The following is a 15,107-nucleotide window of genomic DNA, read 5'->3' as shown; positions in this document are numbered from 1 at the left end:
CTCCCAACCCAGGGATTGAACTGGGTTTCTTATGCTTCCTGCATTGGCAGGCGGGTTCTTTACCACTAGCGCCACCTGGGAAACCCAAGGCAGTTTACATCACATCCTATCGACTGTCATGTTGCTGCTGACACTGTGACTGTTTTCTACGACAGAGGATGAGATGGTTGGATGGCATCACTGACTCGATGGACATGAGTTTGAGCAGGCTCCGGGAGTTGGTCATGGACAGGGAAGCCTGGTGTGCTGCAGTCTAGGGGCCACAAAAACTTGGACATGACTGAGCGACTGAACTGAACTCATTCCATTTTGCATGGTCACATAAAGAGCCGAGTTGCATTGCTGGCACCAACCCCACAGATCTTGCTCTCTCTGCTGCTGGCCTGTGGTCCTACAGGCACAGGAAGACAGGATAATAAAAGTAGAATTTCACCAAATCCCATCTTACACTGGAACTCTACCAGTGCCAGCCATGGGGTGGAGAGGAGGGGAGTTGGGTTTGTCTTAGACAGTGTATAAATATAAACCAGGCCTCCCCACTAAGTGGGGGCTTCTGGTGCTCCCCGCTGGGTCTGTTTACCCAACACCCTTTGGCTCCCTGGGGTTTCAGGGAGGCAAAAAAGCAATGAAAAGGATCACAAGATCTCTGTCATCTCAGAAACTTGCTTGTGTTATTTTTAAAAGGCTGGTTAATAACAGGTAAGAACTAAATTTCTTCTTGCAAGTGTGTAGGAGTGGAGGCTGGTTATTTTTAAGTGGATGACTAACCATCTTCACTGTTAGTGTTTTATCAAAAACAATGGAGTATAAAGTGTATCAGAAACTAAAAGGGGCAGAGGGCTGGGTCTAAGCCTGAGCTTGGTTCCTCAAGCCCGTGTCCTTGCTACATCTGTGAGCTGCATCTGTCTGGTGGCAGCATGGTCATTCAAGGCGTGTGCCAGTCCAAGGGCACACTGCTATGCCACTGACCCCCCAACAAAAACAGCCAGGCGCCAAGCCACAAGCCAAGTCAGTCCCCAGAGGCCCCTCCACATGTGACTGCCAAGTGGATTTCATGTGACCCAAGCATACACTTACCATCTCCCTTCTTCCTTCGTCCTTCTCCTGGAGTTTGAGGTGTGCAGATACCTGTAGGGGACAAGAGCAGCAGTATGGGTCAGAACAGATGGCCAGCAGCAAGACAACCTAACTCAGCGACGGCGGCCCCAGAGCCCCAGGGGCTGAGCTGCTGGATGACAGAGGAAATCCACAGAGGTCCAGGCTCTCCACCTCCCTCAGCTTCACTAAGGAAAGTCCCAGAAAGCAGTGGCCCCAGGGGCTCAGCTGCTGGATGACAGAGGAAATCCACAGAGGTCCGGGCTCTCCACCTCCCTCGGCTTCACTAAGGAAGGTCCTGGAGAGCAGTGAGGTCTGGGATGCTTCCAGTCATTTCCGTGGATTCTCTGCTGGTCCCTGAGGGAAGTTAGATGTGGGTAACTGAGCGACGTGGACTCCCCAGGCTTTGGAGGCTTCAAGATCACTGTCAGGAATTTCACAAAGCCACCTGTGAAACCACTGACAGCTTACCATTCTCCACAGTGGGAGTATTTACACCACAGAAATTGGCAAGTGGTACACAAAAGGAGTTAATTGGGAAAGACCCTGATGCTGGGAAAGACTGAAGACAACAGAAGACGGGGGGGCAGAGGATGAGATGGTTGGACGGAATCACCGACTCAATGGACATGAGTTTGAGCAAACTCCAGGAGATGGTGGAGGACAAGTAAGCCTGGTGTGCTGCAGTCCACGGGGTCGCAAAGAATCGGACACAACTTAGTGACTGAACAACAACAACATACAAAGGGTCTAGTTTTGTTATTTCTGTTGTTTGGTTTGATATCCCGCCTGCTAGCACACATGGGGCCCCTGACCCTGTCTGGCGAAGGCCTGAGTAGCCATCACCATGGCCAGCATTCTGCCGATTCCTGGGACCTCGGGAAGCAAGGGCTTCAGTCTCCTCCTCGGCACAGCACTGAGGTCAGAACTTGCCCACCTGGTGAGCTACTGAGGCTGCCCAGTGGCCCCTCAAGAAACTGTGATGCAGGGGTGAGGGGCTGAGAGGCTGAGCTCCCAGAATCAGGCTGGAGCAGCTGCCAGCCATGTGACTCCGAGTGTCATGTCTCAGGCTGCCTGGGGGCGGAGGGTCAGAAGCAGCGCACGGAAAGGCACCACCAAGGGCTCGTGGCCAACACCATCCCCACGTGTGGGACAGGACCCTGCAGAGTACAAGGGATCCTTTCTCATTGTGTGCCAGCGTGTTAAGTCGCCTCAGCTGTGTCTGACTCTTTGTGACGCTATGGACTGTAGCCCACCAGGCTCCTCTGTCCATGGGATTCTCCAGGCGAGAATACTGGAGTGGGTTGCCATTTCCTCCTTCAGGGGATCTTCTCGACCCAGGGATCAAACCCAAGTGTCTTATGTCTCCTACATTGGCAGGCAGGTTCTTTGCCACCAGCGCCACCTGGGAAGCCCATCCTTTCTCATTAACTGAGAATAACTCATTTACTCAGTTAATCATTTCTCATTAACTTCACAGTATTTATCAAAGGGATCATGAAGTTCTCAAAATCAAAATGTAATTGACTTCAATTCTGAAAAATAAATGGATTTCCCAGCAGAACCTGGAGACACGTTAGGGGGAAGACAGAAGTGACAACAGGAGTCGAAGATCTCGTTTTCAAAAGAAAGTGGTGACAGAGCTAGAAACCGAAGTGAAGTTTCTCAAACAAGTAACCAGGGAATGAAGCTGTGGTCGCCCCAGATGAAGGTGAAGCGACAATGCGGGAATCCTCAGAATCCACAATGAGGGTAAGTAAAAATCACGTATTTCCCAACCTCACAATCCTATTTGCAAACTCCTCCTGAGCAGCCCATGCCCCCATGAGAACAGCCACTTGGAGGCCTGAGGGGCTACATGGTCAGGCTGCTGGGCACTTAGGGCTGCTGGGGCGGCAGGTTAGAAGGCAGACCACCTACCCAACACCTTCTCTGCTTCTCTCTGCTGAGCTGAGGATCCCTTGGAATTGCCCTTCAGCCAAAATGCTGGGCATCTACCCCTCTGCAACCCCGCAGAGAGGAAGCCTGGCCCCGTGTGTGTCAGGAGTGCAAGACAAGACCTCTCTTGTGGAAATCCATGGTGAATGCTCGTCTACTGCCCAAGCACGAGGTAGACTATCTGGGAAGGTCCCCAATGTGCCAGGAGAGGCCTGGAGACCAGGCACTGCCTTGCACCGCAGATGAGATGGCAGAGAAGCAGGCAGCCCCATGGACCCATGCTCCATCATGGAAAGGGCTGCCCACTGACTTCCTGGCTGGGAGGCTCCCTAGCAGCTTCCACAGCCCACAGCGGGTCAGTGTGGTCCCTGTCCACCTGGCACAGGGCTAGGTCACAGTCTGCCCAAAGAGTACAGACCACGCCAGGCCATCCTAGACCCCGCTGTACAAGATGCCCGGGCTAACCGCTAAACTCTCCAAGGCACCCTTTCTCGTGTGGTTGTGTAGGATTACATGTCTGATGACCTTGCTGGACAACGTGTGTGTGGGCCTGAGACCCAGCAAGTGAGCAGCAAACACGTGTTTTATACCCACCTGGCAGGCAGGTGAGTCAGAGGACAAGACCCTCAGGGCCCTAATCCAGGCACCAGACTGCCTGGAACTTTGGCCAAAGCCATATAACACCAGTGGGAAGAAAAGACCCTTGACCCATGGGCCTGAGACTGAGGTCACCCTGGCAGTGGTCCCCCACATCAGCCAGGTTAATCACCTTCTCAGAAACCTGGCCTCGATTTTGCCATCTGGGGTCTACAGGGCCTTGGGAGGCTGCCTTGGGTGAAGCTTTCCACACAGCACGTGGGGTCAGAACTCTGTGTGAAAGTGGGGTGCCAGTGCCACTCCGCCTCATGTGGAGGGTGGGGGTAGATGCAGGTGAGGGTGGGGTACAGGCGCCGCTCCGCCTCATGTAGGGGGTGGGGGGTAGATGCAGGGGAGGGCAGGGTACAGGCGCCACTCCGCCTCATGTAGGGGATGGGGGTGGATGCAGGTGAGGGCGGGGTACAGGCGCCGCTCCGCCTCATGTAGGGGATGGGGGGTAGATGCAGGTGAGGGCGGGGTACAGGCGCCGCTCCGCCTCATGTAGGGGATGGGGGGTAGATGCAGGTGAGGGCGGGGTACAGGCGCCGCTCCGCCTCATGTAGGGGATGGGGGTGGCCAGGTGTGGGGCTGCGGGCCCCAGGACGCTCACCATCATGGCCTCTTGCACGGTCAGGTGCGGCAGCAGCAGGTCGTCCTGCATGATGTAACAGGACACCTTCCGGAAGCAGCGCAGGTCCCGAGGGAGCCCGTTGATGAGGACCTCACCCTTCATGCCGGTCTCCCTGCAGGGTCAGCGAGAGGACGTGTCAGCCCGGCCCCTCCTGCACCGCCTCCCCCTCCTCCAAGGCTGAGGGAGAGGGGAGACGACAGCCCCTTCCAGCATCATCCAGCTGGACCAGTAGGGACACCAAGCTGGGCATGGCCGGGACACCCAGATCAATGCTCAGAGGAAGGAACCCCAAGAAGAAAAGGCCCAGTGTGAAAAGGGAGGGGAGAACAAGTGTGGGCCTCTCTGGGATCTCACGTTCATTGCAGGTGCCTACGGACCAAACCAATACATGGATGCTCCCACCTGTGGACATGAGGCCCCATGCATGCCCCCGGCTTTGCAGGGTTTATAAGATGAGCATATTAACAATCCTGCATGTAGCCTCGGTTATATCAACTCCCCGAAAGGCCAAGACTCTGCAGCCCAGGGTGGGACCACTAGGTAGGTCAGAACCAGTTTCTGAGGGCAGCATGAATCTGATGCTGACTGGGAAGGACCAGTACAGGCTCCCCGGGCCCAGGTGGCTCAGAAAAGAGGAGGGAGTCTGGGCCCTGGACCCACTAGATTGAGCAGACGGGGAGTTGTTCTCTCAGACCACAGTGGAAGTGCGGCATCCTGGGTATACTGTGGAGACGGAGGGGCATGGCCCCACCAGCCACACTCACTCTCCCACTCAGACGCACTGGGCATCTCTACTGTCCAGTACGGCTCTGGTGCATCATCGCAGCCCAGGGAGGTAGAGGGAGCTGCAGGCATCCTACTAGGATCCACCTTATCCTGTGCTGCCTCGTTGATGCCACGAAGAACAGAAACACAGAGAGTCTATGGAGACCAGTGAGATTATACCTGCTCTCCAACTTCGTCCAGCCCAGTACTACGACCATGGGCCCTGGGGTGGGTCCCTTCTTTCCTCCAAGGAATGGGTTGGATCAACTGGCTTCCCAGGGCACTAGGCTGGGAGACCTGTCTCCAGGTTGCCGCATGTGGCTCCAGGATGGTGCTGGGCAGTCTGGGCAGGAGTGTGGGTGTGGGGTGAGCTGAAAAATGACTGCATTCACCAAACAGAAGCTGCTCCCCTGAGGCTTCCCAGAGCCTTAGAAAGTGATGGGGTGTCCCATCAATGCCGCTGGCCCCTGGCCGACCACTGGCTGAGGGTCTGCTCACCTGTATCCAGCCAGGATGTTCATGAGTGTGGACTTCCCGGCCCCAGAAGGACCCATGATGGCCACCAGCTCTCCACTGTTGAACTTTCCAGAAATGCCCTTCAAAAGGGTCTTGTATCCTGTGAAAAAAGGATCACGTTCATTTCCAGCCATCCCAGGACATAGTGGCTCTGTCCCCAGCGCTACAGAGGCAAACACAGAGCATGTAATTGCAGACCCAAGGCCACAGGCCAGGGTTTTCACCCCACAGTATTTATAAAAACGCTGAGTTCTGGGCACGAAAATGGACCTCCTGTCCTTTAGATGCCTCTGCCTACTTTCTCAGTTGCATTTCATGGGTTATATTAGTGATAAGTACCAGTGGGTGTACAATGGCTGTAGCATTTACAAAGCCCTTTCCTGGACATCACCTAGGGCAGCCGTCCCTAACCTTTTTGGAACCAGGGACCAGTTCGGTGGAGGACAATTTTTCCACGAACCATGGGGTAGGGGATGGTTTGGGGATGATTCAAGCACATTAATTGTGCACTTTCTTGCTATTGATATTATTATTACATCAGCCCCACCTCAGATCATCAGGCGTTAGATCCCAGAGGCTGGGGACCCCTGATCTCAGGTACGAGGAATCCATATGACTTACCTATTTAAAATCTATATTGGTATAAATTATTTATATAGAATTTATCCACATTTGTAATTAAATGTTTCACATGCTAATAATTCATTACTAATTGAAAGTTTATCATTTTGCAGTTATACCACATTGCTCTGGACTTTCTGCCAAATCTCCATCAAAGAGCCTTGTGAAAGGGCAAAAAAAGAACTACACATGCCAGACAGTCAGTTACTTCTTTTCAAGCAGACAGTTGAAGATCTTAAAAGATCCCACGTGCCGCAGTGGGACCTGACACAGTCAAATAAATAAATTTTGTTTTTTAAAAAGGAATCAAATAGAGGCAACTAGATTCATCTGAAGATTCCTAATTCAGAGACAGTTCTCATTGAAACATTGAGAAACAATGTTTCTCAGAGAAACATTGCCAGGACATGCCCTTAAATGATCAGAATTGGGCAAATTCAGCATTCTGGTTCCCCACTCAGAGCTGAAAGGGGCCTGATGAGGACAGGGCCTTTTGGGTACCTGACGAGCCCCTAGTGACTCCCCAGGCCCCAAACCCATGTTTACTCAAACCCCAGCCTGGGTCTAGGTCTCGGCATCTCCCAGTGGCCTCTCTTCTTTCACAAATGGGAACCCCAAACCCCCACTTGTCACCAGGTGCCTCCCTGATTTGAATGGGGAGTCAGTCCCTGAGGACTTTTTAATCAGGCCGAGAGAAGCAAAGGGCAGGAAGCTTGCAGCCTTGCGACTTGACTCATTATGGGGAGTGGCGGTCACCAGGGAGACCTGAGACAGTCATCCTGGGGGGAAGGGACCGAGTGGCAGATGGACAGGTTGAGGGGTATCTGGGAGAGCCGCTTAGGTCCGCAGGCAAGTCAGATTCTTGCCACTGGGATGTCAGTGATGGCAGGTGGACAGACACACAGCAGGGAAGCCAAAGAACACAAGGGTAGGGGTCAGCGACCCTGAAAGGTTACACCTGCCCAGCCGTGGACACAGATGGAAGAGCTGAGGGACAGCAGGGACCCCCCCCCACGGTGGGTAGAGCCCCAGACTGGGCTCTGTCCACATGGGAGGGAGCTCTGTGGAGGGGGACCCCAGGGGACTGGTGTGACATCACCGAGAGAGCACTAATGCCAGGCATCTGCTCATTACCGGTCTCCTGGGGGGTGCAGGCAGCTTTGGGGTTACTCCAGTGCAAACCTTCCTTCAGCTCTGTGCTTCCCTGAGTTCAGAACTAGCCAACCCCCAGCTGGTCCCCTGAAAACCGGGGCTGCCCGAGGAGGTATGGGGTGGCTAAGTTGACCACCAGCCACTTGGAGGTCATGTACATTCTGGATCATGATGCCTGAGGGCAGTCTTGCCATGGGGGTCTATGAGGCCCCTTCCCTGGGGCAGGGGACCATGGGAGCTGCTCTCTTTGGGACCCTTGATGATGGGGTCCACACGAGGGCACTGGATAATAGTAACACTTCCAGGGACCTCACACAGGCTGTGATGCCCATGGCCAGGATGCCAGGAACAGACCCGAGTCTGGGACCTGGGGGAAGCATCAGCCTTTCAGGGGAAAAGGCAGACATACGGGGTATAGACTGTGGTCTTGTCATTCACAGCCACCAGCTTAGAACTGGGGGTCTGACTGTGGACCCCGGGCTAAACCAACACACCTGGAGCCGAAGGAGTTATCTGCCTCCCAGCCCATTCCTAGGAGGGGGCGTGGGCTCCTGGGGGGACGGAGAGGGACATGACGCAGAGGTGGCTGGCCAAGAAGTGTCCCTGTGTGTGGTTCCACCCTCTTGGGCACCGCGTTTATATCAGAAGCCTGCTTTTCTTTTAAAACGACAGACCTGTATTTGGGATTGAAGGTGACACTGGACTCAGAAGTCAAGGAGGCATCCCCCTGCACCCACCCTGGATGGGCCAGGATGGGAGGACAGGGCGTGCTCTGCACTGGCCGAGGGCTGGGGAGCCAATGGGGGGCATTCCTGTTAGAGTCGAGTGTGTGAGCGAGTTGGTGAACACAAATGCATCCCTGTGCTTAGTCACTCAGTTGTGCCTGACTCTTTGCGACTCAATGGACTGTGGCCTGCCAGGCTCCTCTGTCCATGGGATTCTCCAGGCAAGAATACTGGAGTGGGTTGCCATTTCCTTCTCCAGGTGCATCCCGGTGTTTATGTAACGAGCTCGTCCTTCACTGCAGAGTCTGGTGTCTGATCCCCATATAGAAACATGAAATTGAGATGCTCTACCCCACCCCAACTCCACCCCCCTGCCCTACTTCCCAGAGGAAGCTCTGCTTGGCCCAGCTTTTGGTATAATGGATAAACCGCCTCCTCCGAGTCTAGAGGTCACTTGTCTACACAGGTGCAGATCCTGGGCTGCTCTTTGGATCTGGCCGGTGAGCACTCAGGGGATTGTAAGCACATACACCTCCTGAGAGGAAGAGCCACCCAGTGCCCATCAGCCCCACACAGGGCATGAGTGCTCTGTCCTTAAAAGGTCCAGCCCCGAAGGCAGGTCAAAACCCAGACCCGGGATGACAGGAGGGATGGAGAGACAGAAACAGAAAGACAGACAAGACAGAGAGATGATAGTGCCTTGGGCACCCATCACAGGGAAGGAAACTCTGCTTAGACCCTGGGTTCAGCGGGGCAGCTTTGCTAGCATCCTCTCAGATGGGAAGGACACGGCCTGAAACGAGAAGCTGGGGACCAACAGTGGGAGTGTTGACCTTGACCTCCTTGACCTCCAACTCCAGGAGCGCTGGAGCAGATGTGCTGCTGAGTGGGGGGGGTGACACTGTGGGGCAGCAGATGGAAACCCATAGTTTCCAGCCAGCCTGGGCCAGTCTGTCTCACAGCCCTGGATGCTTTACATCGAGGGGATGTTCAGGGGGTCTTCATGGGGAAAAGGACAAAAGTACAATGTGATGTCTGGTCCTGGCTGAAAGCCTAGTTATGCCCCAGCAGTTAGAGGAAATACTATTGTTGGAAGGGTGGCTAGAGCAGGTGCCCAGGGCACGGGAGGACAGAGCATCTGTGGGAGAAGAGAAGCCCAATACAGAGGAGGAGCAGACCTGATTGAGAATCCCCACAGCCCCCACAGGCCCACAGGCCCAAGGGCACCCAAGGATCATCTTGCCTGGCTTGTCTTGGTGTTCAAGAGCAGTCTGTGAGAAGCAAGATTCATTTTCCAGAGTTTTGCTTTACAAATGCCCTTGCTAAGCATGCTGTGTTTTATAAAGACACACCATAACATTTCCAGCGACCCCGTGGCTCCACTGAACTCAGAATTGGTTGACAGACCCTGTGCCCTGCCCAGCGGGTATTAGGAAGGAAAACCATGAGAGTAAACCCGTAAAGGCTTTCTCCATAAACACCGCTGAGGACGTGAAAATGAAGCCAACTGGAGGTGTCTTTTCCACAATCTAATCCTTTCTCCAAAATCACTATGGATGGTGACTGCAGCCGTGAAACTAAAAGACACTTGCTCCTTGGAAGAAAAGCTATGACACACCTAGACAGCATATTCAAAAGCAGAGCTATCACTTTGCTGACAAAGGTCTGTGTAGACAAAGCTATGGTTTTTCCAGTAGTCCTGTACAGATGTGAAATTTGGATCATAAAGAAGGCTGGACGCTGAAGAATTGATGCTTTCGAATTGTGGTGATGGAGAAGACTCTTGAGAGTCCCTTGGACTGTAAGGAGATCAAACCAGTTAATCCTAAAGGAAATCAACCCTGAATATTCATTGGAAGGACCGATGCTGAAGCTGAAGCTCCAACACTTTGGCCACTTGATGCAAAGAGTCAAGTGGCTGGAAAAGACTCTGATGCCAGGAAAGATTGGAGGCAAAAGGAGAAGGGCACAGCGAATGAGACGGTTGGATAGCATCTCCCACTCAGAGGACATGAATCTGAGCAAACTCCAGGAGGCAGTGAAGGGCCGGGAAGCCTGGCATGCTGCAGTCTATGGAGTCACAAAGAGTAGGAGCAACTGAACCACAAAAACAAATCCTTTCCAAGGGGAACTGAGATATGTTCAGAACATCCACAGTCCATTCAGCACCCGCCTGGTGGGGCTGTATTTATCTATGAAAAGCGGAGATAAAGATGCTTGTTAACAGTTTGCATGAAGTGAAAACTGAAGGCTCTGTTATACCTGCAGTGAGTTACTCTTACAACGTTAGCAGTTCGGAAAGAGCCTGTCCGGACATTCTGCATTTGGGGAATGAAGGACACTCTGAGCAGGCTACTTTTAAAGACAATGCCCATCCACCAAACCGAGTGCCCAAGGGGAGCCTGAAGTCTGATACCTGCCCCCCAATGCACCCCTCCTTCTGCCTCCTGACCCCCTCAGCTCCAGGAAGACATAAGCAGAGCCATCTTCTGAAGCTCCATGTCCTACGTGTGCAGTGGTGCCTGGCGTGTAGTGGTCACTGAGAAAGTGTCTATGACATTAATAATCAGAAGGTGAGCTCTTTGCACAGGTGAGCTCAGAGTGATGGCCAGTATCTCAGGCACAGCCATTTGGATGTCACTTCTTTCCAAGCCACCTCCAACATGACCAGACCCCTCTGGTGAGTGTTGGGCTAGCAGGATATGGCCAGGAGCTTGTGGAGGACCAGCGGCCTGGATGGTCTCCAAGATTAACCCACCGAGCGGGCACTGCCTTAGGGACGGGCCACTGTTGCCCCTCTGTGACACATCCCTCTGTGTTATACACCCAGTCGTCTGTAAACTCTTACGTACTAGCAGTCAAAATGTGCATGTTCTATCACTTCCGAGGAATCCCTTTTGATGCAAATTTTACCGAAATAAAGAAAGTGTGTGTGTGTGTTAGTCACTCAGTCATGTTGGACTCCTTGTGACTCCATGGACTGCAGCCTACTAGGCTCCTCTGTCCATGGAATTCTCCAGGCAGGAATACTAGAACTGGTTGCCATTCCCTTCTCCAGGGGATCTTCCCGACCCAGAGATCAAACTTGGGTTTCCTACATTGAAGGTGGATTCTTTACCATCTGAGCCACCAGGGAAGCCCGACATATAGAATACAGAGAGGAAAGGGAACACATCGGTAGTGTACACATGGTTCCGTATACCTCCCGCAGACGGAACCACCCAAGGAACAAGCCCTGAGATCAAGAAATGGGATCCACAGAGCTTCTGGAGGGTCCTCAGGCCCCCTGTCATCACTTCAGTGTGGGAATTGCTTTTGAATCTTAAGCAGAACCCCTGGGCTGTTGAGTTTTAATCAGGGAAACACCTTTCCCAAATAGAGGGAAAAACCGGTAATTTCCTCCCTTGGAAATGCAGACAGCTCTCCTTTGCTACGGAAAAATTAAGAAACACCCCTTAGACCTTAGACGGGAAATTGCTCCTTTGTCCTCCCCCCTCCCTGCCACCCCACATGGGGAGTGCCTGTTTGAAGGCCTGTGACCCCAGCCTGGTGGTGGGATACCCTTCCCCCAACTTGGCCAGACAGCAGCCCCTGGGATGAGCTAACTCTTGTCCAGAATGCACCTCAGGAAGTGAAGTGAAAGTCGCTCAGTTGTTACCAACTCTTTGCAACTCCATGGACTGATGCAGTTCTCCAGGCAAGGATACTGGAGTGGGTAGCCTTTCTCTTCTCCAGGGGATCTCCCCAACCCAGGGATCAAATCCAGGTCTCCCGCATTGCGGGCAGATTCTTTACCAGCTGAGCCACAAAGGAAGCCCCAAGTCAGGATAGCAGGGAGAAACAGCGACTGCCTGCTGTTGCATCCTCTATTTCAGCTAACAGTGCGATAAACAGTGCTTGTCAACACCTCCGAGCTTCTGTAAGGCCGGCTGGGTCCCGGCATGGATTTTTTCACTCTAGAAACCTGCCCCTGAAGGAGGGGTTGGGAGCAGCCCCCCACCCCTTGGGAAGCGTCAGCCCTGGGCACCCTCATCTGGGTCAGTACGGGCCAGCTCTGCAGTGTGTCCATCTTCATGCCCCACAGCAGGCTGAGTCCCGGATGCTCTCCGTATAGCGCACAAGAGGAGAAGCCAGGGCTCAGAGAGGGTTCATGACCTGCCTGAGGCCACACAGTGGCTGAGCAGAGAACCCAACATTCCAACCACTTCTCTGCCCAACCCCAGAGTGGCTAAGAACCTCTGCCAGTGCGGGGAAGTGCAGCTGGGGGGTTCAGGCAGCCAGCTCCCCCCATCCCATTCTCCCTCCACATGCAGGCTTGCTCCCAATGAATCCCAAGCATGTGTGCGCTAAGTCACTTCAGTTGTGTCCTACTCTTTGTGACCCCATGGACTGTAGCCTGTCAGGTTCCCCCGTCCATGGGATTTTCCAGGCTAGAATACTGTAGTGGGTTGCCATTTCCTTCTCTGGGGGATCTTCCCGACCCAGGGATCGAACTCACATTTCTTGTGTCTCCTGCATTAACAGCCGATTTCTTTACCACTAGCACCACCTGGGAAGCCCTAATGAATCCCCAAGGTCAGCTCAATTCGGGAATGCGCGTTCAGTCTGTTGTTGCAAGAAATATTTAACAGAGGATAGGAATAAACATACACCTTCCCGCCTCAAACACAAGATGCGCTTGGTCAGCAAAGGCCACGTGTGCCACCCGGGTACTAGCAGCCTCTCCCAGTGTAGATGTGGGAAGATGCTATGGGAGCCAGGCCCCTAGCCCCTCTGTGGCTCCAAAGAGCTCCCAACTTGTCCAATCACCTCTCATCCTTCAAATTCTTTTTCACTTTGTGAAACATTCTTGAGTTTGTTTTGCTTTGTTTTTTAAATAAAGAAAACCAAAAGGTCTTGCCAGGACATGGGAAGCTTCTTTGGTCTGGGGGGATCTCAAGCCCCGCTTCTGAAAGGACCTCTTGCTGGGAGTGGGGTCTGTCCTCCGACCCAAGTGGATGCTCCCAGCCCCTCCTTGTCATAAAACCCTCTGCTGGGGAAGAGCAACACACAGACCTGTGTAGGGGGTCCGGAGCAGCAGTGTTGCTGACACATCGGGGTCTGCCGCCCCTCAACACCATCAGGCCCCCGACCCTGTTACCTGCAGAAAATGACAAGCAGCTTGTCCTTCATCTCCAGCTCCAGGGGCCTGCTCACTCAAGTTTCATTTAACAAGCTTCGGGCTTTTTAACAAGGGCTGGCTTTTCTAGGGAGATCCCAAGGTCAGTCCGTCTGTTTTCAAGCTCACCACACAGAGGTCAGTGGTGTAGGTGGGCTGGCTGGAAGTCCAAGGCCACAGCAGCAGCTCGGCACTCAGACCCCTCCAGGGGGTAAGTGTGCTGTAAAAATACTGTGCTCAGACCACAGGGACCACAGCTAGCATGAGTCTCGGATCTCCCTGGTGGTCCAGGGCTTGGGAATCTGACTGTCGACGCAGAAGAATGTGGGTTCCATCCCTGGTTCAGGAAGCACCACGTGTCACGGGACAACTAAGCCCGTGTGCCATAATTACTGAAGCCCGCACACCCGAGAGCCCATTCTCCACCACAAGAGAAGCCACCGCAATGAGAAGGTCACGTATCAAACTAGGGAACATCTGCATTCGGCAATGAAGACCCACCACAGCCATAAATAAATAAATATCTTGGGGGGAAAGAAAAAAGGTAAGTCTCATCACAGAGAAGGGTCCTCGATGGACAGAGAGATGCTGCCTGCAGGAGAGAGAGGAATAGAACTGCCCATATTCCCCTCCACACCCCGACCCGGTCCCCTCTCAACAGCCCCCAGGGTCCCCACACCCATCAGCCAGGCTCCAGGACAGAGTCTCAGATCCTGCAGTCCGTATCCTCATTGGGAGACCTCCCCTCACACAGGAACAATAAGACACAGACCCAACCACCCACTCTAACCCCGCTCCCATCTCCACACACCCAAGAGGTCAGTTTTCCAAATAAGAACCCAGACCACTGTCATCACTGACCATCTGACCACCAGGGACATCCAAAATCCCTACAGATGCCTCCTCATCCAGTCCACCTGTAGCTACAAAGAGGCCCCTGAGCTAGTGGGGTGGGTAGGGGTGCCTTGCGCCATCTGAACATGGCTGCTGGGGATTCCATGTAGAAAGGGAGGCAGGAGGACACTGGCGACAAGCTGGCAGCTCACATGGAAATGAGGGCCGGAGGACTTTGAGCAAATCCCCATTTCTGGGCTGTCTTTCTATTTGTTCTTTCTGCTAATGGATATTTTCCTGCCATCAGCTCCTCGGCTCCTTGGCAGAGTGGAGGTGGGGGCACAGGGAGGGTGGGCACAGAAACTGACCACCTGTCCTGCCTCTTGCTGTCACCTCTGACACCCCCAGTCGGCGGGAGGAGATTCAGACCCAGGTCTTTAATCACCGGGACTCCATATGTGCATCTCCACATTCCCCCTGCCCCCCTGCAAACAGCAAGCTCTTGGATATTTCGGGCAGCTCTTTTTAATGCTCACAGCATTAAAGGACCACAGCAAGATCATTCAGAGGGAACACAAGGAAGGGAGAATAGGGACTTGCAGGCACCTCCTGGTTTCAGCACAGTTCATGTGTCACCGAGTGGCAAGACCCTGGCTTGTCAAGTGCTGACAACTAACATCTCAGGCCCTTTGGGAGGAGTCAGGTTCCAGCTCAGCCACCATCGAGCTATGGGACTTGGGCCAGCTCCCAGAAACGCCCACCGCCCAGTCTCTGGTTCCCACCTTGGGGCAGAGGTTAAGTGTCCACTCTAAACATGAGTGGCCAGGTCACCAGCTTTACCCGAGAGGTGACACAGGGTCCTCACCTTCCTCCACGGGCTCATCCAGGAAACCCTGATCCTTTGCCCTTCCTGCCCTGTGAGCCCTGACACGACTGGTGTTAACAGAATAACACACCCAGGATACCATGACCCTCATGTAGTGGGACTGACCGCATGGAGGGAAGCACCTCTGGAGGCCATGACTGTGGGCACCAA

General features: G+C 53.6%; 1 protein-coding gene across 2 annotated transcripts in view; it reads right to left on the bottom strand.

Moving 5' to 3' along the window:
• Positions 1 to 15,107, bottom strand: part of ABCG1 (ATP binding cassette subfamily G member 1) — a 65,657-nt gene that overhangs the window by 16,978 nt on the left and 33,572 nt on the right. For both annotated transcript variants that reach the window (XM_005201999.5, NM_001205528.3), the window contains exons 3-5: positions 5,564 to 5,681; positions 4,280 to 4,412; positions 1,078 to 1,128 (exon numbers count right to left, since the gene is read on the bottom strand). In XM_005201999.5, the coding sequence (XP_005202056.1) occupies positions 1,078 to 1,128; positions 4,280 to 4,412; positions 5,564 to 5,681 (302 nt within the window). The remainder of the gene's footprint in view (positions 1 to 1,077; positions 1,129 to 4,279; positions 4,413 to 5,563; positions 5,682 to 15,107) is intronic.

The sequence above is a fragment of the Bos taurus genome, chromosome 1, assembly GCF_002263795.3.
Source record: "Bos taurus isolate L1 Dominette 01449 registration number 42190680 breed Hereford chromosome 1, ARS-UCD2.0, whole genome shotgun sequence".
Lineage (NCBI taxonomy): Eukaryota > Metazoa > Chordata > Mammalia > Artiodactyla > Bovidae > Bos > Bos taurus.
The sequence above is the reverse complement of the archived record's forward strand: the minus strand, read 5'-3'. Positions and strand labels throughout refer to the sequence as shown.